The sequence below is a fragment of the Momordica charantia genome, assembly GCF_013281855.1.
Source record: "Momordica charantia cultivar OHB3-1 chromosome 10 unlocalized genomic scaffold, Mcharantia_2.0 BLBB01000010.1, whole genome shotgun sequence".
NCBI classification, from domain to species: domain Eukaryota; kingdom Viridiplantae; phylum Streptophyta; class Magnoliopsida; order Cucurbitales; family Cucurbitaceae; genus Momordica; species Momordica charantia.
Window position 1 is genome coordinate 14,978,449 of NW_028275158.1, and position 18,321 is coordinate 14,996,769.

General features: G+C 35.8%; 3 protein-coding genes across 4 annotated transcripts; 2 read left to right on the forward strand and 1 right to left on the reverse strand.

Moving 5' to 3' along the window:
• Positions 1-306: 306 nt before the first annotated feature.
• Positions 307-2,758, forward strand: LOC111022149 (Calcium-binding EF-hand family protein). The gene is made up of 5 exons (XM_022299315.2): positions 307-695; positions 1,490-1,758; positions 1,866-2,071; positions 2,182-2,356; positions 2,452-2,758. The coding sequence occupies exons 2-5, from the start codon at positions 1,563-1,565 to the stop codon at positions 2,559-2,561; spliced, it is 687 nt and encodes a 228-aa protein (XP_022155007.1). The 5' UTR covers positions 307-695; positions 1,490-1,562; the 3' UTR covers positions 2,562-2,758.
• A 1,236-nt stretch (positions 2,759-3,994) lies between these two features.
• TEX1 (Transducin/WD40 repeat-like superfamily protein) lies at positions 3,995-8,310 on the forward strand. Of its 2 annotated transcripts, none has more exons than XM_022299316.2 (11): positions 3,995-4,156; positions 4,248-4,343; positions 5,083-5,212; positions 5,295-5,386; positions 5,524-5,592; positions 6,942-6,999; positions 7,109-7,208; positions 7,438-7,524; positions 7,624-7,702; positions 7,783-7,963; positions 8,039-8,310. In XM_022299316.2, exons 1-11 carry the CDS (start codon positions 4,091-4,093, stop codon positions 8,071-8,073), a joined length of 993 nt encoding a protein of 330 aa, XP_022155008.1. In that variant the 5' UTR covers positions 3,995-4,090; the 3' UTR covers positions 8,074-8,310. The 2 variants fall into 2 exon arrangements, with proteins under 2 accessions (XP_022155008.1, XP_022155009.1); XM_022299317.2 differs by having other exon boundaries at positions 3,997-4,156; positions 7,831-7,963.
• A 644-nt stretch (positions 8,311-8,954) lies between these two features.
• LOC148208640 (RNA polymerase II elongation factor) lies at positions 8,955-9,828 on the reverse strand. The gene has a single exon (XM_088118944.1). It carries the CDS (start codon positions 9,746-9,748, stop codon positions 9,098-9,100), a length of 651 nt encoding a protein of 216 aa, XP_087975070.1. The 5' UTR covers positions 9,749-9,828; the 3' UTR covers positions 8,955-9,097.
• Positions 9,829-18,321: the final 8,493 nt, after the last annotated feature.

Here is an 18,321-nt window from a genome sequence, read left to right on the forward strand (position 1 = left end):
GAAGATTGAGCTTTCAACAAAATGTCTTAATCGTTGAACTATGTCGATGTTATTAGTCACAAATGATAATTAATTACGATTATGTCCCACCGAGGGGGTAAGTTGGATCCCACCCGTACTAAAATAAATAAATAAACTTGATTGACATTTTACATAATATAAAAAAGAGAGGTCAAAACACAGGTGATTTCGTGGCTTTCGCTAAGATAAAGGTTGTTTAATTACTGTATGTGATGTATTTATTATTATTATTATTAATTTATAAATTATAATTTATGGTGATTATATAATACGGAGGCGAGGCCGATAGAGAAACAGAAACGTGGTGGGTGGACCTCAGAAAGCGCTACAGAATCCAACGACGCAGCAAAGAAACAAAGAATCCGCCATTGCCATTCTTCATTCTTCCCAACGAACCTCCACCAAACTCCTCTTCGTCTCCTCCATAATCGCAACAAAATCGAAGGCCCGAATTCTCATTTCCGTTTTCTGTCTTCAGTTTTCTTCATCCAACCCCTGCGCTCGCCGCTTCTTTCTTTCTTCTTCTTGTTCTTCGCCTTCTCGGATTCCTCAACCACAACCAGGAGACGAAGCTCACTGCTCGCGGTTTTCATCCGGATTTCTTCGGATTTCCAGTCTCCAGAACCCATTTTGGTCACAAAAGCTTGTGCGGATCCATCTTTTCCGGTTCCAGGGTAATGTTTCCTCCTCTCATTTCCTTTTTCTTTTTGTCTCAATCCTAGGGTTCCGTTATTGGTCCATGTGTAGATACACCTGTTCTTGATTTAATTCTTGTTTTGGTCCTCGACTTTCTTTGTGTCCTCCCTTAACTTTCAATTGTTTTGATTTTAATCCTCAATTTCATATGTACATTAGGAAAAAAAAAAAAGAAGAAAAGAAAAACTAGTTTAGTTCTTTTCGATAACTTTTCATGGATCACTCGACATTTTCACGATGGGTAACTGGTAAGTTTCTATGGCTATATTAGGTTTTATTGAACATCAAGAATCTAAAAAGGAGACTAAACTGCTTTTTGTGCAAAATTCAGTATAATGATTGAAACTTTAGAGACCAAATAAAAGTAACTTTAAAAGTTCAGATACTAAGGAGAATCTAAACCTTTTTTTCTCTATGAATTGACAATCTTTATCTTTTTCTTTTAGTTCTTTTCGATAGTTTTCATTGATCACTCGAATCTTACCTACTCATATAGTTTCAAACATTCATCATGATAGGTAACTGGTAAGTAAACAAGAAAGGTGTCTACGACTATATTAGGTTTTATTGAACAACAAGAATCTAACAATGAGACTAAACTGTTTTTTATGCACAATTCAGTATAATGATTGAATGAAACTTTAGAGATCAAAGTAAAATAACTTAGATACTAAAGGAGAATCTAAACCCTTTTTCTCTATGAATTGATAATCTTTATCTTTCTTTAATTTTTTATTATATGGTGTAGACTGATTGTTTGTTGTGTGGGCAGAGAGAGAGAGAGAGATTGTTGGTTGATTGATTCCCTAGCATTAGCCCATTTTGTGTTGTGAAGTTTGTTGCAAATGGGGAGTGCTGTGGGAAAGTACGAGTCTCCCAGGGATTGTGTGCCAGAAACAAAACTTGAAGCCAAGATGGTTGAGGCAATGATACAAAGGGCCTCTAAAGGAAGCATCATTAGGTCATTTGATAGCATCATCTTGAAATTCCCCAAAATTGATGATAGCTTCAGAAACTGCATATCTACTTTTCAACAGTTTGGTGAGTACACTCTACACAGTTTATGTTACAGCCCGAGGTGGTTTGAACCTGAGTTTAATTGAATCTTACACTCAACACAATTCTTAGAAGTTATGATTTATTTGTAGATGAGGATTCAAACGGGATAATTGACCGTCGGGAGCTTAAGAAATGCTTTGATGGGCTGGAAATTTTGCTTACCGAGGAGGAAATTGATGATCTCTTTGAGGCATGCGATATTAGTACAGCTATGGGAGTGAAGTTCAATGAATTCATTGTACTTCTCTCCCTTGTATATCTTCTCAGGGATGATCCAACTGCTGCTGTATTTGCTGTATCCGGACAGTTCGATTTATAACGTTTCTCTATTCAGAAAGTTTCTTGCTTCATTCTTTATGTGTGTGCTTTTCTTTTCTTTTCTTTCGTATTCCTTGACTTCAACAGAAATCGCAATTCGGAATGCCAAAACTGGAGGAGACATTTGAGTCATTGGTTGATGCATTCGTGTTCTTGGACAAGAATAAGGACGGTTATGTAAGCAAGAGTGAGATGGTATCTGCAATACACGAAACCACATCCGGAGAACGCTCTTCAGGACGGATAGCGATGAAGAGATTCGGTAACACTCATAAACTATATGGTCTGTCCATTTGTATACTGATTGCTGCATCAGTGGATTAATGGTTGAGCTTGTTCACTCACTTGACATTGCAGAGGAGATGGACTGGGATAAAAATGGAATGGTAAACTTTAAAGAGTTTCTTTTCGCATTCACCCGTTGGGTCGGACTCGGCGAGAATGAGGACGGAGAGGAGGAGGAATGAAACATGAAATCTTGGAATATCCTTTTTCCAGTTGTTGTTAGTTCGATGATGGTGAAACCGTGGTAGGGTAGTGAAAGTAAGGATAACAATGGTTTGTCAATGCTTTTCCATGTAAATACTGTGTACTGTGAAGAGTAGGAGTACTGATTGATATAATTGAAGTGATGTTGGAGAAAGCCAAGCTTGAGCCTTTTTCATGTGGGGAATGTTTTTGTTCATGATTTTTCTCCATGCCAACTTGTTGAGCTTTACTGTCTGAATTTTCTCTGGATTTCTTTAACTTGCTCACAATATTAGGGACTGTTTTTTTTCCTTCTCTCCTCTTTTTGCATTAATATCACAAAGTCGAACCAAACTAATAATGTTCGAGTTTGTTTAGACCGTAAGCTTTAAAATGTTTCAATAACGTCATTGACCTTTTGAATTATGATTCTAAGTAGTCCGAGCTTGTTTAAAGTATCGATAATGTGATATATTTATTTATGATAATAGTTCTATTACACAGTGAAAGTATTGATAATAATGTATAAAAGTTGCAAAAACCTATATATTTTTTTTATCCTGAATGTTTTAGGATTTTTTTCAATTTTTTTCTTATTGTTTAAAGTTTTTTTTTAGTATATCCTCTTACATTTTAACATTTTTTTAATTATAAATTTAGGCTATATACGATAAGTGAAAATTCATGCTAGCTTTTAAGAGATTTGGAGAAGATATTAGAAAATTTCATCTCTTGAGCGGCTTATTTTTTCATAAAAAATTTTGTTAACTCACCAAGTATCATTTAAGTTATTATCTCTCAATTTTAATGAATGTTCACTATAAGTAAGGGTATAATTGGAAAATATTAAAACGCAATGGACTAATTTGAAAAAATTCTTAAATATTAGAAACTAAATTTAAAAAACACTCCAATATTTGGGACTAAAACATGTATTTAGCTCATAAAAAAATTAAAAAAATATATCATTAATGCAAACATAAATACTAATGATAAGATTTTTAACTAAACTTAATTAAAGGTGGGAAATGCCTGTATATTAATTTAAATACTTTTTAATAATTTTTTTTCTCCTTAATTTTAGAATCAACCGAACACGGTTTAATATATTTCTATTGATATTTTCATAAAATGGAAACTCAACTATACTTAACTTAGTAAGAAAGAAAGAAATGAAGTACATGATCGTGCACCAAACTTATTTTCATTGAATAAGTGAGTTTTTCAAAATCTTTATGTTATTATTTTTGTTAAACTTAGCGCATAAATTAATTAGATGAAATTAAAAGATGAAGGGCAAAAGTAAATCACGGATTCACCATGTTGTTGCAGTAAAAAAAAAAAAATGAAATTTTGAGTGAAACGGATGAATCTTACCAAATTTATCGAGGAAAAATGAATTTTTAAGAATTATGAAGTATTATTAATCGAATGTGAAATTTTGCGAGGGCAATTAGTCCCCTACGCAAAATGGGTCTTCTCATGAACAAAAATCGCTGGATTTGAAATTGTCCGATTCCAGGAGGCCATGGAAGAAGCTGCCCTACCTTTTAAGAATCTTCAGAGCAGAGAGTATCAAGGTCACAAGAAGAAGGTTTTTATCAAATCCCTCCGCGCCTCTGCCTGCTGTTCTCTTCTTTATTGCGATTCATTCTTGTTTTAATCTTAAATTTCATCTTCTCAAGGTACATTCTGTGGCATGGAATTGCACGGGCATGAAGCTTGCTTCCGGTTCTGTGGATCAAACTGCTCGAGTTTGGCACATTGAGCCTCATGGACATGTATACTTTCTTATCGCACTTGTTTCTCTTCGTGGTGTTTTGTCAGTTCGTTGTTTCTCTTGTGGAATCTTGTACTCAAATTCGTTTCTACTTGTCTTTTATTCCGTTCTCCCTGTGGGTTTTCTTTTTCTCGCTAAATCATATTTGTCTCTTACACAAGTAGCGTTTTGGAGTTTGTACTGGCTAGCACGATCTCTAACACTTTTTGTCTCTCGCTCAACTTTCTTTGCTGATAAAATTTAGCTGCGTATGGACGAATTTCCTAGTTGTCACATGAATGAAGTTATCGAAATAGATTTTAATTGAAGTAAGAAAACACTGGGCTCCATGCTCTCATGGCTTTCCTCTGGAGGCTCTGCCCGCTGTAAGGCCAATTCCGAGAGACAACATGATCTTTTAAATTATTAAGGAAAGAGGATAAGCCTTGGTCACTCCGGTTTTTATTCGTTGAAGAATGAAGTTAAAGAAAGCTTCAGCTTAATTCTATTGCCTACTTTCCTTTTTTCTTAAGCTCTTGCGTTTAAGTTCTTGAAAGTAGGGGGTACAGCGTGCATAACTCTCTAGTTGTGTATATTTTTGTATGTTCCATTTGCATCATTTATCATTGGTACCTTATAGGACTTGGTTGTTTTCCCACGATGCTGTTCCACCATAACACTCAGTGTTGTCTTGTTTTTATGTATTTACTTACTACCCTGAAACAAATCATTTCAATCATCTCAGATGATGTTTGCTTCAGGGTAAGGTTAAGGATGTTGAGTTGAAAGGGCATACTGATAGTGTAGATCAGCTATGTTGGGATCCTAAACATTCTGATCTTATAGCAACTGCTTCTGGGGACAAGACTGTTCGACTATGGGATGCTCGTAGTAAGCATTTGAACTGAGATTTCTGAAGTACCGATCTAATTGAAGTTTAGAATATGGTTCGTAATTTCTCTCTGTCCGGTAGGTGGGAAATGCTCACAGCAAGTTGAACTCAGTGGGGAAAATATCAACATCACCTACAAACCTGACGGGACACACGTAGCTGTTGGGAATAGGGTATGTTCTAGGGTGAAATTTGTGCATTATAAAGCCAATTCAGACTTGTTATTTCTGTAATGTACATTTGAAAATTTTTATCCCTGTGGAAGTACTTGACCATTTCAATTCTCACTGTTTTCTACATCATTTTGCAGGATGATGAACTCACAATACTAGACGTTAGGAAGTTCAAGCCAATTCACAAGCGCAAGTTCAATTATGAGGTAATGTTTATATAGATAAACGACAGTGACTTAACCATTGGTCATTTATGAAAACATAAAAAGAGGATTGTGTTAAATAAGTTTAACAAATCACAACAGGACATAATGTCATGGATGTGATGTGAATGCTTTGACGTAGTCATGTTGGTCTTCTGTTAGAAATGGCCTTTAGGGGTATTTAGGGTTATTAGTAGAATAATAAGGGTAGGTTAGTAATTAGATAGAGAAATTGTTAGGGAGAATTGTTATAAAGATAGTAAGGAGAAAGGGGGCGGTAGGCCGTGATTAGTATGGTTTAGGCTTGAGGAGATAATCCTTGAGAGGGAGGGTTCTTGGCCTCTCGAAGTGCTCAAGAATTTTGTATGATTTGTAACCCATTTTAGGGTTGATTATTGAAATATATTGAGGATAGAGTATTGGACCCTTTAAAATTATAAGTTCAATTTTATTTGAGGCTGTCTTTGCTCTGTTCTTGAAAGCCCTTGAGCGGCCGCTTGTTAATTGTTATTAATGTGTATAGGAGGAAGGAAACATGTGAGGGGAGGGACTAATGTATTGTGTAAATAATGTGATGTAATGTGTAATGTGGACCCTTTGTCGAGTTAATTAGTAAGAATAACTGGTGCAGGTGGGAATCTGTTGTAGTATATACTAAAAGTATGTTTGGATTAACTACCTAAGTGATTTGGAGGTCCAAAAATATTTCTTTACAAATCTAGAATGGTTGGTAACAAATGAAAATCATTTTTACAGTATTCAAATTGGTTTATTATAATTTTTAGAAGAATCACTTTAAAGTTGATTCTCCCCGGAGTGATTCTATAGCAATTGACCAGGAATCATTTTAGAATCACTTTATAGCAATTTGACATGTGTAGAGTCACCTTTTTTCACTCTTTTTTTTTTTTTTTTTTTTTTTTTTTTTTTTTTTTTTTTAACAAGAAACAACTTTTCATTAATAGATGAAAAGATACAAAGTTGTGGTTAAACTCACATTTAAGAAAATGTAACCAAACACACGAGTATTTCAAATAAAACTATTTTATAGAAAGTGTTGTAAGAAAAAATATATATATTTTTAAAAGCGATTAACTTAGAAGGTATGCCAACTCACCTAAGTCTTTTGTGAAGAGAGAAGACATGCTTAGACTGTGATAGTTTGGTGGGTGGGGAGAGATAGGGAACTTTTGAATAGTGGATTCTCGATACTCTTGAAATCTAGTGGATTATATTCTATCAACCCCGTACTATCTAACCCTCCTTTCTGCTAATTCTATTTGCTTGATTTTCACGGCCATGTTTGTTTCACTTTGATTATGTTGACACAACTTTTTGCGTATCTCTTCCAGGTGAATGAAATTGCTTGGAACATGACTGGGGAGATGTTTTTCCTGACAACTGGAAATGGTGATGATCTGCAGCAATTACCTTTCTTTTTAATGCAATGATTGGGTAGATTGTCTTTTTTCACTATTTTGGAAAAAAAAAAATTGCATGTCTATTTTTTTGTGCTCAGGTACTGTTGAAGTACTAGCATACCCGTCGCTTCGACCACTTGAAACTCTTATGGCTCATACAGCTGGTTGTTACTGCATTGCAATTGACCCAGTTGGAGCGTAAGTTTCAAAGTTAACTTCCCTTCCTAACTTGAGTGATCATTCTGAGTTCCATGATTAAAGAACTGTGCACAACTCCTGCATGCAATCTGCAGTCATGCATATGATTTCTTTGATAAAAAATACTGTTGGTTTTGATCTTTTGATTGTTTTCTTGCTTCGTTTCTTGAGAAAATTACTTCTGCAATTAGCCATTGGGAAAGATAAACGGATTCTTTCTTACATATAGGTATTTTGCCGTTGGAAGTGCTGATTCCTTAGTTAGCCTATGGGATATCTCTCAGATGCTCTGCGTGCGAACATTTACGAAACTCGAGTAAATTCTTGCCTCTGTCCATATCTTGTCTGTTGGAAACTTGGGCGTTTTCGTAGGCTGAAAATTACATTTTCTTGTCACTTCTTATACTCTCCTCAGATGGCCTGTGAGGACAATAAGTTTCAACTACACTGGAAAATACATTGCTTCTGCCAGCGAGGACTTGTTCATTGATATAGTAAGCTCTCCATTTCTTGAATGTCTGAAATCTATGAATCTCCCCCTCCCCCTCAGACTTCTAAATTTGTGGATGGGTAGTTGGCAAAAACGGGTTCATTAGTAGCATTTTTGTTTCGCACGAAACAGTCGAATGTCCAAACGGGAAGAACGGTACATCAGATTCCTTGTCGGGCGGCGATGAACAGCGTGGAGTGGAATCCAAAACACAATTTACTTGCATATGCTGGGGATGACAAGAACAAGTATCAGGCTGATGAAGGCAAGTTATCTTTTTTATTTAATGTAATTTTACTTACAAGATTTCACAAGTTTGATCTTTATTTTCTTGTTGCAGGTATTTTTAGGATCTTTGGGTTTGAAAGTGCATGAGAAATGGGATCAACTACTTTTCAATTCTGAGATGAATTTATTCTGTTCGTTCATTTCTGGTTTAGAGATTCTATATGTAAGTGTACTTTCCCATTGTTAGTGGGTATGAGATAATTTAGATTTTTTTTTTTAAAAAAAGCAACTTTCAATGTTTAAATAATTTAGTCATGTAATTTAGGCTAAATATGTGTTTATTACTTTAATATTTGACTATTTTTTCAGTTTCTCCTTCCATCACTATTCAAAACTTTTCAATTTAATCCCTTACCTTTTAACATTTATTAATTATACTTCGTTGTTAAAATTGGTTGATGATAAATATATGATACTTGGCAAATTAGCAAAACGTTAGGTATAATTTTGTAACGTCTTAGACTCAAATTTTGGAATTCGAATTCTTTGGTATTGTTGTCAGATGTCCCATGAGGGTTGTGTACCTTCTTGATGTAAGTTGATTTTAATAGTGAAAACAGTCTCTGCAAATCAACTTTATTTTCACTAACCAGCTCTAAGTCTTAAATTTGAAGTTTTTATAATTGAGAACATAAAAAAAAGAAGGTTCATAAAGGAAGGTGTATAAATGAACTAAAGATCCTTCCCTTCCTCATTATGATGAGTAGTTGGTTCATTCATCATTCATGTACAGAATTCTCTCTACTCGAGTCTCACATTTCACCAAGTGGTGACGAATTCGAATTTCAAATCTTAGTTCAAATCACGGGCTTGAGGCATTACACAATTTTGATATAAAACTTTCTAATTCTCTCTCAAATTTTTTTAAAAGTCAGCAAAACTTGATCTAAGCTTTCTTCTAAAATTTATCAACTTTCCATTCACACAAGGCCACCTTAATTCATAGATCGAAAGAGTAAATAGTAAAATGATAAAAAAGGAATTGAAATTTTTAGTGAAAAAATGTTAAAATACAAATTCCAATTAATTTAATTGTAGTGAAAAAAAGAAGAAAAACAAAACAGAGGGTGCACCACAAGTAGTGTTGGTGTTGCTTAGAGAAACCAATGGTTCATCCACAGAGGAGGAACCTGGAAGCCGCAACAACAGCCCCAGCAGAGCAGAGCAGAGAAACCGCAGGCAAATTCCTGGAGCACCAAGTGAGCGGGCCCCACTTAATCTCCACGCTGGAGCTCTTCATCCTCTTCCCGACGATGGGCTGTTTGTTCAAATTGAAGGAGCCTCCTTTCATCCTCAGCTCCTGCACGCATCTGAGGAGAGCCCTGTTGGAGTCTCTGTCCCTCTGCAGCCGCCCCGCCGCCTTCCAGTACGCCCACACCCGCGCCTGCACCAGCACCGCCATCACGGCCGACGTCGCCCCCACCGCCACCCCCGCAGCCCACCACCGCCTGCACGCTCCGCCGTCTTCCGGGGCCGTGAACAGGAGCGTGAGGGCGAGGGCGTGGAAGAGCAGGAAGAAGCAGCAGAGGTGGAAGATCTGCTGCTTCTGAGACTCCATTCTGGCTTCCCGGCCCGCCATTCGGACCCCCAACAGACGCTCCTCTCGCTGCCATAGCTTCAGCAGGAGCAGATGCCCTGGCCTCTCGGAGATTTCCCTTAACGGGTGCTGTTCGATGGCCATACAAATTAGCTTCTTATTCTCGTCATCTTCTTGCCCCGCTGGGATTGGAATTTGGATTTCCACGACGTGGGCGTTTGCCATTACAATGGAAATTGAGATTGAATCGTGGAGACAGAGGGGGAAGTTGGATGATACTTAAACAGTTTGTTGAATAACGCCTGATGGATGATGACTATTGGAATCAAGGGGCGCTTCCAACGGATACATTTCCCTTCCATCCCAACGGTCGAATTCTTCGACTTCAAAAACGGTGTCGTTTCCGTGTTCCAGAAAGTTTTATTTTTCATTTTTAATTTTTGGGCCTTTTTGACGTCCTGGGCCCATATTATTCTCCTGGCCCATCTCAATCCACTGCATTCCCCGCCCCCACTCTGAATCTGATCCCCGCCCCCACATTATTTTATTCCATTTCTATTTATTTACTTTTCTTTATCAAATTTTACTATGGAATAAAATCAAAATCTTTGTTTTTCCTTTCTTTGTAACTTCACTCAATCTCTAACCCTCTCTCTACCCTCGTTCACCTCTCCTCTCCCCCTCCCCTTATCTCGTCGATTTCCCCCTCCTCTTGCCATCTATCTCTTTTTCGTTCCATATTACTATCGCCTGCAATATTGTTCTATCTCATCTCATTTGCAATCTTTAATTCTCACTCTCCACTTACAAATAATTTTTTGCCTCTCCTTTCTCATAGAGATCTTTTTTTCTCTTTCTCTCTCTTCCTTCATTTTTTTTCTCTCCTCTCTCTATCACTACTTTTTTTTTCTATGGATCATTGTTACCTTTTTTTTCTCTATTGATCATTGCTAGGGGTATACATCGGTTGGTCGGGTCGGTTTTCCAACCAAAACTCCCGCCGATCGATGTTTCATTGTCGGTTCGATCGGTCAGTTGTCGACAAACCGATCTCTCCCTCTTTCTTTCTTTCTTTTCTTTTTACCTTTCGTGTTGTTTATGCAAAGATATGCACACTGTATCTTTCCGAACCTAGCTCGAACCCGGTCTCCGGTTCGACCTGAACACCTGAGTGGGCCTGCACAAGAGGGTAAGCACTCCGATGCTCAAGTCAGTATAGGTCGGACTCTCAATTTAGTTCCAGGTTCGATTTCATACCTGAGTGTGAAATGAAGTCTTCTATTTATGGGTGGCATACCCGACAATCTCGCGACGGTTACACCCGACAATCTCGCGTCCGACGGTTACTCCCGACAATCTCGCGACTGACGGTTACTTATCTTCTCTCACATCAGACCTGTCGGGACTCACGGTAGGTCGGACCCTAACTAGGTCGCACCTCGGCCTTTACATTTAGTCTCACCAATGGTCGCCGTCGAACTTCTTAGCGGCTCGGGGTGGACCTGGCCCTCCAATCATCTTCAGAGTACCAATGGCTGTCCTCCACGTGTTCAGGGTATTTTACCCCCAAACATTGGCCCCCTCTCTGTCAGGTTCAATCTCGATCTGGCAGAGAAGTTCATTCGACTTTATCTTGGACACGTGGCGACTTTTAATTTGTTGAAGGAATTTGATCGTTGGGGAAGGCAAATCGATCGGAGCATCTAAGTTTTCCGTCGTTTCGTCTTTCAAGACAATCTCAGCCGCTCGTTGATTACACATGTACGGTGCAGAGATTTTTCCGATGAGCTATAAATAGCTCCGAATCTTCAGGTCATTCTCTACGCTTCCTGAATTCTTGGAGTTCGATCTGAAGGCAGCTCGAACCCTCGGTAGGTCGATTTCTTTCCCCTTTTCACTTTCTTTTTTCAAGCGTAGTCCTCATGTCTTCCTCTTTTAGCGATGATAGCTTAGGGTCCGACGAGAGTGGAGCTGGCCCTCGGGTGGTTTTCTTGGAAGCTCCACCTCAGCCTCGATGGGCCTTGGATGGCTTTGGGTGTGCTGGTGGTAGTACGGGCGTGGTGATACGTGCCGACCTGCGGAGAGGCTCCGTCCCCAGGCCTTCATGAACTTGCCCCTCTACCACCTCTGCCCCAACCTCCCTCTGGTGGCCATCATTGGCAGCCAGAGCTCTTCGGTTGGAGGTGTTGGTTGAATTCGCTGGTTGAACCATTTTTGTTCGCGTTTGTTAATCGGGATGACTTAGATAGTCCTTTCCCACAGACGGCGCCAAATGTTTATGCAAAGATATGCATAACTGTATCTTTCCGAACCTAGCTCGAACCCGGTCTCCGGTTCGACCTGAACACCTGAGTGGGCCTGCACAAGAGGGTAAGCACTCCGACGCTCAAGTCAGTATAGGTCGGACTCTCAATTTAGTTCCAGGTTCGATTTCATACCTGAGTGTGAAATGAAGTCTTCCATTTATGGGTGGCATACCCGACAATCTCGCGACGGTTACACCCGACAATCTCGCGTCCGACGGTTACTCCCGACAATCTCGCGACTGACGGTTACTTATCTTCTCTCACATCGGACCTGTCGGGACTCACGGTAGGTCGGACCCGGACTAGGTCGCACCTCGGCCTTTACACTTAGTCTCACCAATGGTCGTCGTCGAACTTCTTAGCGACTCGGGGTGGACCTGGCTCTCCAATCATCTTCAGAGCACCAATGGCTGTCCTCCAAGTGTTCAGGGTATTTTACCCCCAAACACGTGTTTTTCGATTGACGGATCTGTGACAGGGTAGCGGCTGAAATGGGGCGGTGGGGGCTAGGTAGCGGTTGAAACAGGACGTTGGGTGCAGTGGCGCGAGACGAGGTGAGCGAGGGAGAGGGAGCACATGGGTGAGGGTGGACGGCGCGAAGGTCTGAGCAGCGATGGCTACACCATGAGGGAAACTAATCAAGAGAGGGAGAAAGAATAGTAGAGGAGAGAAAGAGTGAAAAAGGAAATGAGAGGGAGGCTGGCGACGGGGTATGTAAACCCTGAAAAAATGAATCATTATATATATATATATATATACAAATAATAATTTTTTAAAAAAGGTATATTTCGGTCGGTTCGGTCGGTTATAAGGGTTTTCTACTAGCCAACTGACCGACATTATGAAAAATGTCAAACCGACCGTCGACAATCGACCGCCGGCCAACCGACCAGTCATTGAAAACGACCGATCAACTTTGGTTTTGGTCGATCTGACCAGTTTGGTCGGTTTCGTTGTACACTCGTAATCATCGCTACCTTTTTTTTCCCTACCAATTGCTACCCTTTTTTTCCTATCGATCGCTACCTTTTTTTCCTATCGATCACTAACTTTTTTTCTTCTATCGATTTGTTCCTTTTGTTCCCTTTTTTCTATCGATCTGCTCATTTTTTTCTATTGATCTTCTCTTTTTTTCCTATCTTTCTCTCCTCTCTCTTTATCGCTCTCGCTAAATCTAGCGAATTTCTCTCATGACGATGAGAAATATGAAGATTATGAGAAAACTTGAAAAACAAAATAAATAATTTAAGAAACAAAATAAATAATTAGAAAAAAATTTTAAAAGAGAAAATTAAGGAATAAAAAAAATTTGAAAAACAAAATAAAGAATCTAAGAAAAAATTTGAAAGAGAAAAATAAGGCACAACCTTGGGAGAGGAGTGAAAAGTAATTTTCTATCCGTATAACAAGTTCAACGACCAAAATGAAGATTTTAAAAATTTAAGAACAAAATGAAATAAACCTAAAGGGGGGTCATTTGTTTTTGGGGATTTGTATTGGGTAGCACATTAATTTTCAATATTTAGCGATATGAGATGCGTTTTTCATATTTTCAGATATAGCAACTTTATGAGAATCCTAATTTTTAGCTTCAATTTTTAACCCATTTCTGTTCGAGTTTTTACTAGATTTTTTATGTGATGAAATTGTTAGATATTTAACAGAGGAATTGATTGAGATCTAAGAGAGGAATTGTAATATTCAATGATTGATGAATTGGTAATTGTTGGGTTTTTGAGTCATCGATTAGTTTTTTGGATTTGGCTATGAATTGATATTAGTGATATTTATTGTTCATGTATTTCACTTATTATATGTGAGTGATATTAATTGCAGATATATTGAATGAAGTATATCAGTGAGGTATATCACATTTATATATATTCTATATTAGGTATGTCTATAACTCATATAGAGTATATAGGATATATCTATAAATGATATTATCAATATAGAATATATCAACTGCTTAAATTAAGTATATTAGGTTTTTTAATTTTAGTAGTACATTGATTATTTTTTAAATTTTGAGTGGCATATTAGTTATTTATATTATAGTTTATCATTGCTATTTTATTCTATGTTAGTTGTTGATTAATATACTAATATCATCAATGTTTTATATTATTGTAGTATTTGTAGTTACAAGCAAGCTTGCAATTACTTGTTTTTCACAGTGGTGAATGAGATAATAGTCACTACTATGTCAATTACAAAACTATTGGGGTTTTGGTTGATGAAGATATGATTTTTGAGAACTTTAAAAATTTGATATTGAATGAAGTGAGATTGGATCCATCAACATGTTTTGTTCGGTTTTCAATTCTATTAAATTTGGGTAGTAGTGGAGTGCAGAGTGTTATTGAAATTAATGAAGATAAAGTTGTTGCTTGGTTCTTGACTTTGGTTAAGGATGACAGCGCAAGATATCCTTTAGTTGCTTATATAACTAATATGCCTTTGGAGGAGTCATTTGGTGTTATTAATTCAGGGAGTGAAAATTTAGTGCCTTCCTATGCTAATTTTTTTGTTATAATTGAAAGGAATTTTAAAGTTTATAAATATGTTGATATTACTAGTATGTTTTCTACATTTCAACTGAGAAGGATCTATTTGCAAATAAGGAACCTTGTAAAAAGCTTTTCAGTTTATGGCTATAAATAATAATTTTCAGTTCAAGATTTTGAAATCAAACTTCAAAATAGTCGAGTATGAATGCATCAGTTGGGTTGTCAATGGTATGTTAGAGCATCTCGTTATAGAGACATTGTTCTATGGATGATTAGAAAGTATGACGATCATAATTGTTATATGAACATAGTGTAATGAAAATGAAGATGAAGAAAAAATCGGAAGCAAGAGAGAAATCGTACGAAGGAGGAATTTGTTACAAGAATTTATAGGGAAATAAGAAAATCGATCACTAACACACTACTTAGGCCACTAACCCACTACTTAGGCCACTACCCTTCAAAGTCTCTCTAACCCAATCATACAAAGAAATTGTGACAAGAATTTATAGGAAAATAAGAAAACCGATCACTAACACACTACTTAGGCCACTAACCCACTACTTAGGCTACTACCCTTCAAAGTCTCTCTAACCCAATACCACTACTCCACTATGGCATTAAGCTACAAACTCTCCCAACATACAAATCCATTCGGATGATAAATTATTTGTAAAGTTTCTCAACCCAATTATTGAGTTGGGTTGCTTTAGTTTTTTGGATGATAAATTATTTAATATTTAGTCGAGATGCTTGCAAGCTGACTCAAACACTCAAGGATGTCAAAAAAAAAATTAATATTAATTATTGATAATTCCCTCCTACCGAGATTAAGATTAATTAAATGCATTGCGGCGGTTTTTTTTTGTTTCTTATTTCTTATTTTTCATTTTTTGTGTATTCTTTTTTAATAAATAAAAATAAAAAGTTGTATTTGGTATTTGTTAATTGTTCCTTGTTTCTTGCCTTTTGTTTTTATTTATTTATTTATTGTTAAAAATACAAAATAAATTATAACTATTTCTTGTTTTTGTTTTCAAACTTAGGTAGGGTAAGGATATATAAAAAAAAATGTAGAGTTTATTGAAAAGTAATTTGATTTAAATTAAATATTCAAATTTTATGTTATATTTATTATTTAATGCCATTCTATAACTCAATCTTTATATAATAAGACTTTTATGGGTAAAATAAACTTTTAGTTTTGTCCATGTGACTTGAACTCAAGATCTCAAAGATATTCCTTGAGGCCCCAAGCCGCCGAAGCTATCCTTAGGGTCATTTATTTGCTTTTTACAATTTTTATTATTTTAATTTTACAATTTTTCTCGTAAAGACCATGGGCCTTCCTCTCTTGTTTTAGACATCTTGGAATTATCAAATTGAATAAAATTGTGAGAGTTTTCTCTTCATTGTCGTGTGCAACACTCCCCTCCCCCAAAATATCAATTTTCTTTGTGTGGTTGAACTTACAATCTCATATTTTACCCCCTCGGAGCATGCTTTTTTGATTGGTCACCAAACTCGTGGAGTGTTTTCGACCTCGAACATAGTGAGTATTCTGTCTGCTCAACGTAACGACTGCAAAGGTAACCCTTAGCCTTTCAGGTTGAACCTCTTGTACGATTGGATTCAAGTGGTTAGTGGCTCGAGTAGTCCATAAGGTTGAGTTGTCGCGTATCAAATTGTTTCATAACCTATCATCAATTTTGCCATTGACGGCTTGAGCAATTTGCAGAAATGGGGGGAAACAGGAAGAAGAAGAGAGAGAAAGAGGAGAGTGAAGGAAAAAAAATGTCACAATAACCTAAAATTAATATAAAATTAATAAAAATTTTGGGCAACTCACGAAAAGCACGTCAGCATTCCGTTAGTGACATTTAACAGTGTTAGTCTCTAAGGATCTTTTAGAACTATTTTCTAAAGATCAAGGACTAAACTATCGATTTTTGAAACTCAATGACCAAATAGAAACTTGACCAAAAGTGTATTTACCATAAATAAAAAGCTTGATTTTGTTATTTTCAAAATTTCTAACAGATTTGGAAATGTTTATAAGAAACGAGAAAGAGAAAGAGAAATGAAACAATTATCAAATGCTAATATTTCTCAAACTCTAGAAATGAGAAACAAAAACTTGTTGAATAATTTTTTTTTTTTAAGTACCCAACACGTAGGGGTGGGGATTCGAACTTATGATCTTTTGGTTAGAAATATGTGTCTTAACCTCACTTTCTAACTTAAACTCTCCCACTTTCTAACTTCCCTCACTTCCTTCATTCACCCTCTTTACCTAATTCCCTTAATTGTCTCACGTATTGGACATCTCTCCAAAGAAGGATTCTTGGAGCTCAATGGATAGATTTTTCTAGACACTTCTTAGATCTCACCATATTCTAGATACTTCTAATTATAATTAGTATATCCTTATTCAAACGTTCTCTAGAATTACTTACCACCTAAGGAAAAGCTAACATATTTCTAGATCATTTTCCTTAGATATTTATTTGCAATCTTTAAGATAAATTTAAAGAAAGTTATTTTGTGTAGATACCTTAAGAAGCTTCTAGACATAGTGTTATATTTTATTTTAACAAAACTAAAATAAACAATAACGTTACTAGGCCCTAAACTATTTTCAATGTAAAATTCATTAATATTAAGATATCTATGTAAAATTCATTAATATTAAGATATCTACGTACATATCCAATTGACCCAAAATAACAACAAAATTTAGCACAGTATAATTTATTTTTTTGCGCAAATATAACACAATTTTTGCCCAACCCAAAAAAATTGTTTTAAAAGTAAAAAAGGTACATCAACATTTTTTTAACCCTACATATCTAGACATTAATCAGATCCGTTTAGTGGGAGGTTTTGTGGTGTGGAAAAGAGCATTGTTAATCTAAATTCATGTTTGGTACACATTTTTTTAATACTTTTACTTGGGAATCACTTATTCTCATGCATCAATTATTACTCCTGACCAGAGTTTTATTTATCCTTCTATTTTCATGAATTTGCCCATGAGTTTATCTCTTAAACAACATATAAAAGCCTATAATTTATTATATATATCTATATATTTTCTTATACTACTCTAATAAATTCAGAAACTACAGTTTTTTAAATATTTTTAAACTCAGATATATCTTTTTAACTTTCCAATAAAAATCTATACTAATTTTTGTAAAAAAATTTTTTTTACTAATTAATTATAAAATTAATAGGTATATGTTGAAGTTTATTTAAATAACATTCACAATTAATTTTAGTAAAAAAAACATTGACTATTAGTTATTCAATTGACAATTGTGCTAATTATTTGGTATAACAAAAATTTAAAATTTATATGATTTATATTTACTATATTTTAATATAGTTTTATAATTTAAAAGGGATTACTAAATAAAATCAATTCAATAGATTGATTTTCAACGGATTAACTATAACAACTTAAACACACTTTTTACCATCAATTTACTAATTAAACTAAATTGATGTGATTTTTTTTATTTTTTACATGAAAACTAAATAATTAAATTATTTTAGAACTTAAATTTACTAAAAGGTTTTTTTTTTAGAAACTAAAAGTAAATACATTAAGAAAGTAAATTTTTCTCAGTCAACTATACAGGAATTTCTTCCGGACTACTATCCCAAACCTGGGGAGTTTCTTCTCGCTACATTTACTAAGGGTCGTTCGTTTTTTGGGAATGTAGATGTCGGGATCTTCAGATGCCTGAAATTTCAGATGTTCGGAATTATAGATGTTTGACATCTTGAGATGACCACGTTTGTTTCGTAGAAAAATATATAAGGATATCCGGGAATATTTGGATAGCCACGTTTGTTTTCCAAGATTTATTGATGGGAATGTCTAAATTTCTACAATGTTCCAAAAATACCCTTATGAATATTTATATAATTTATACATTAATATAATATAATATAATTTACATTTATATAATACATT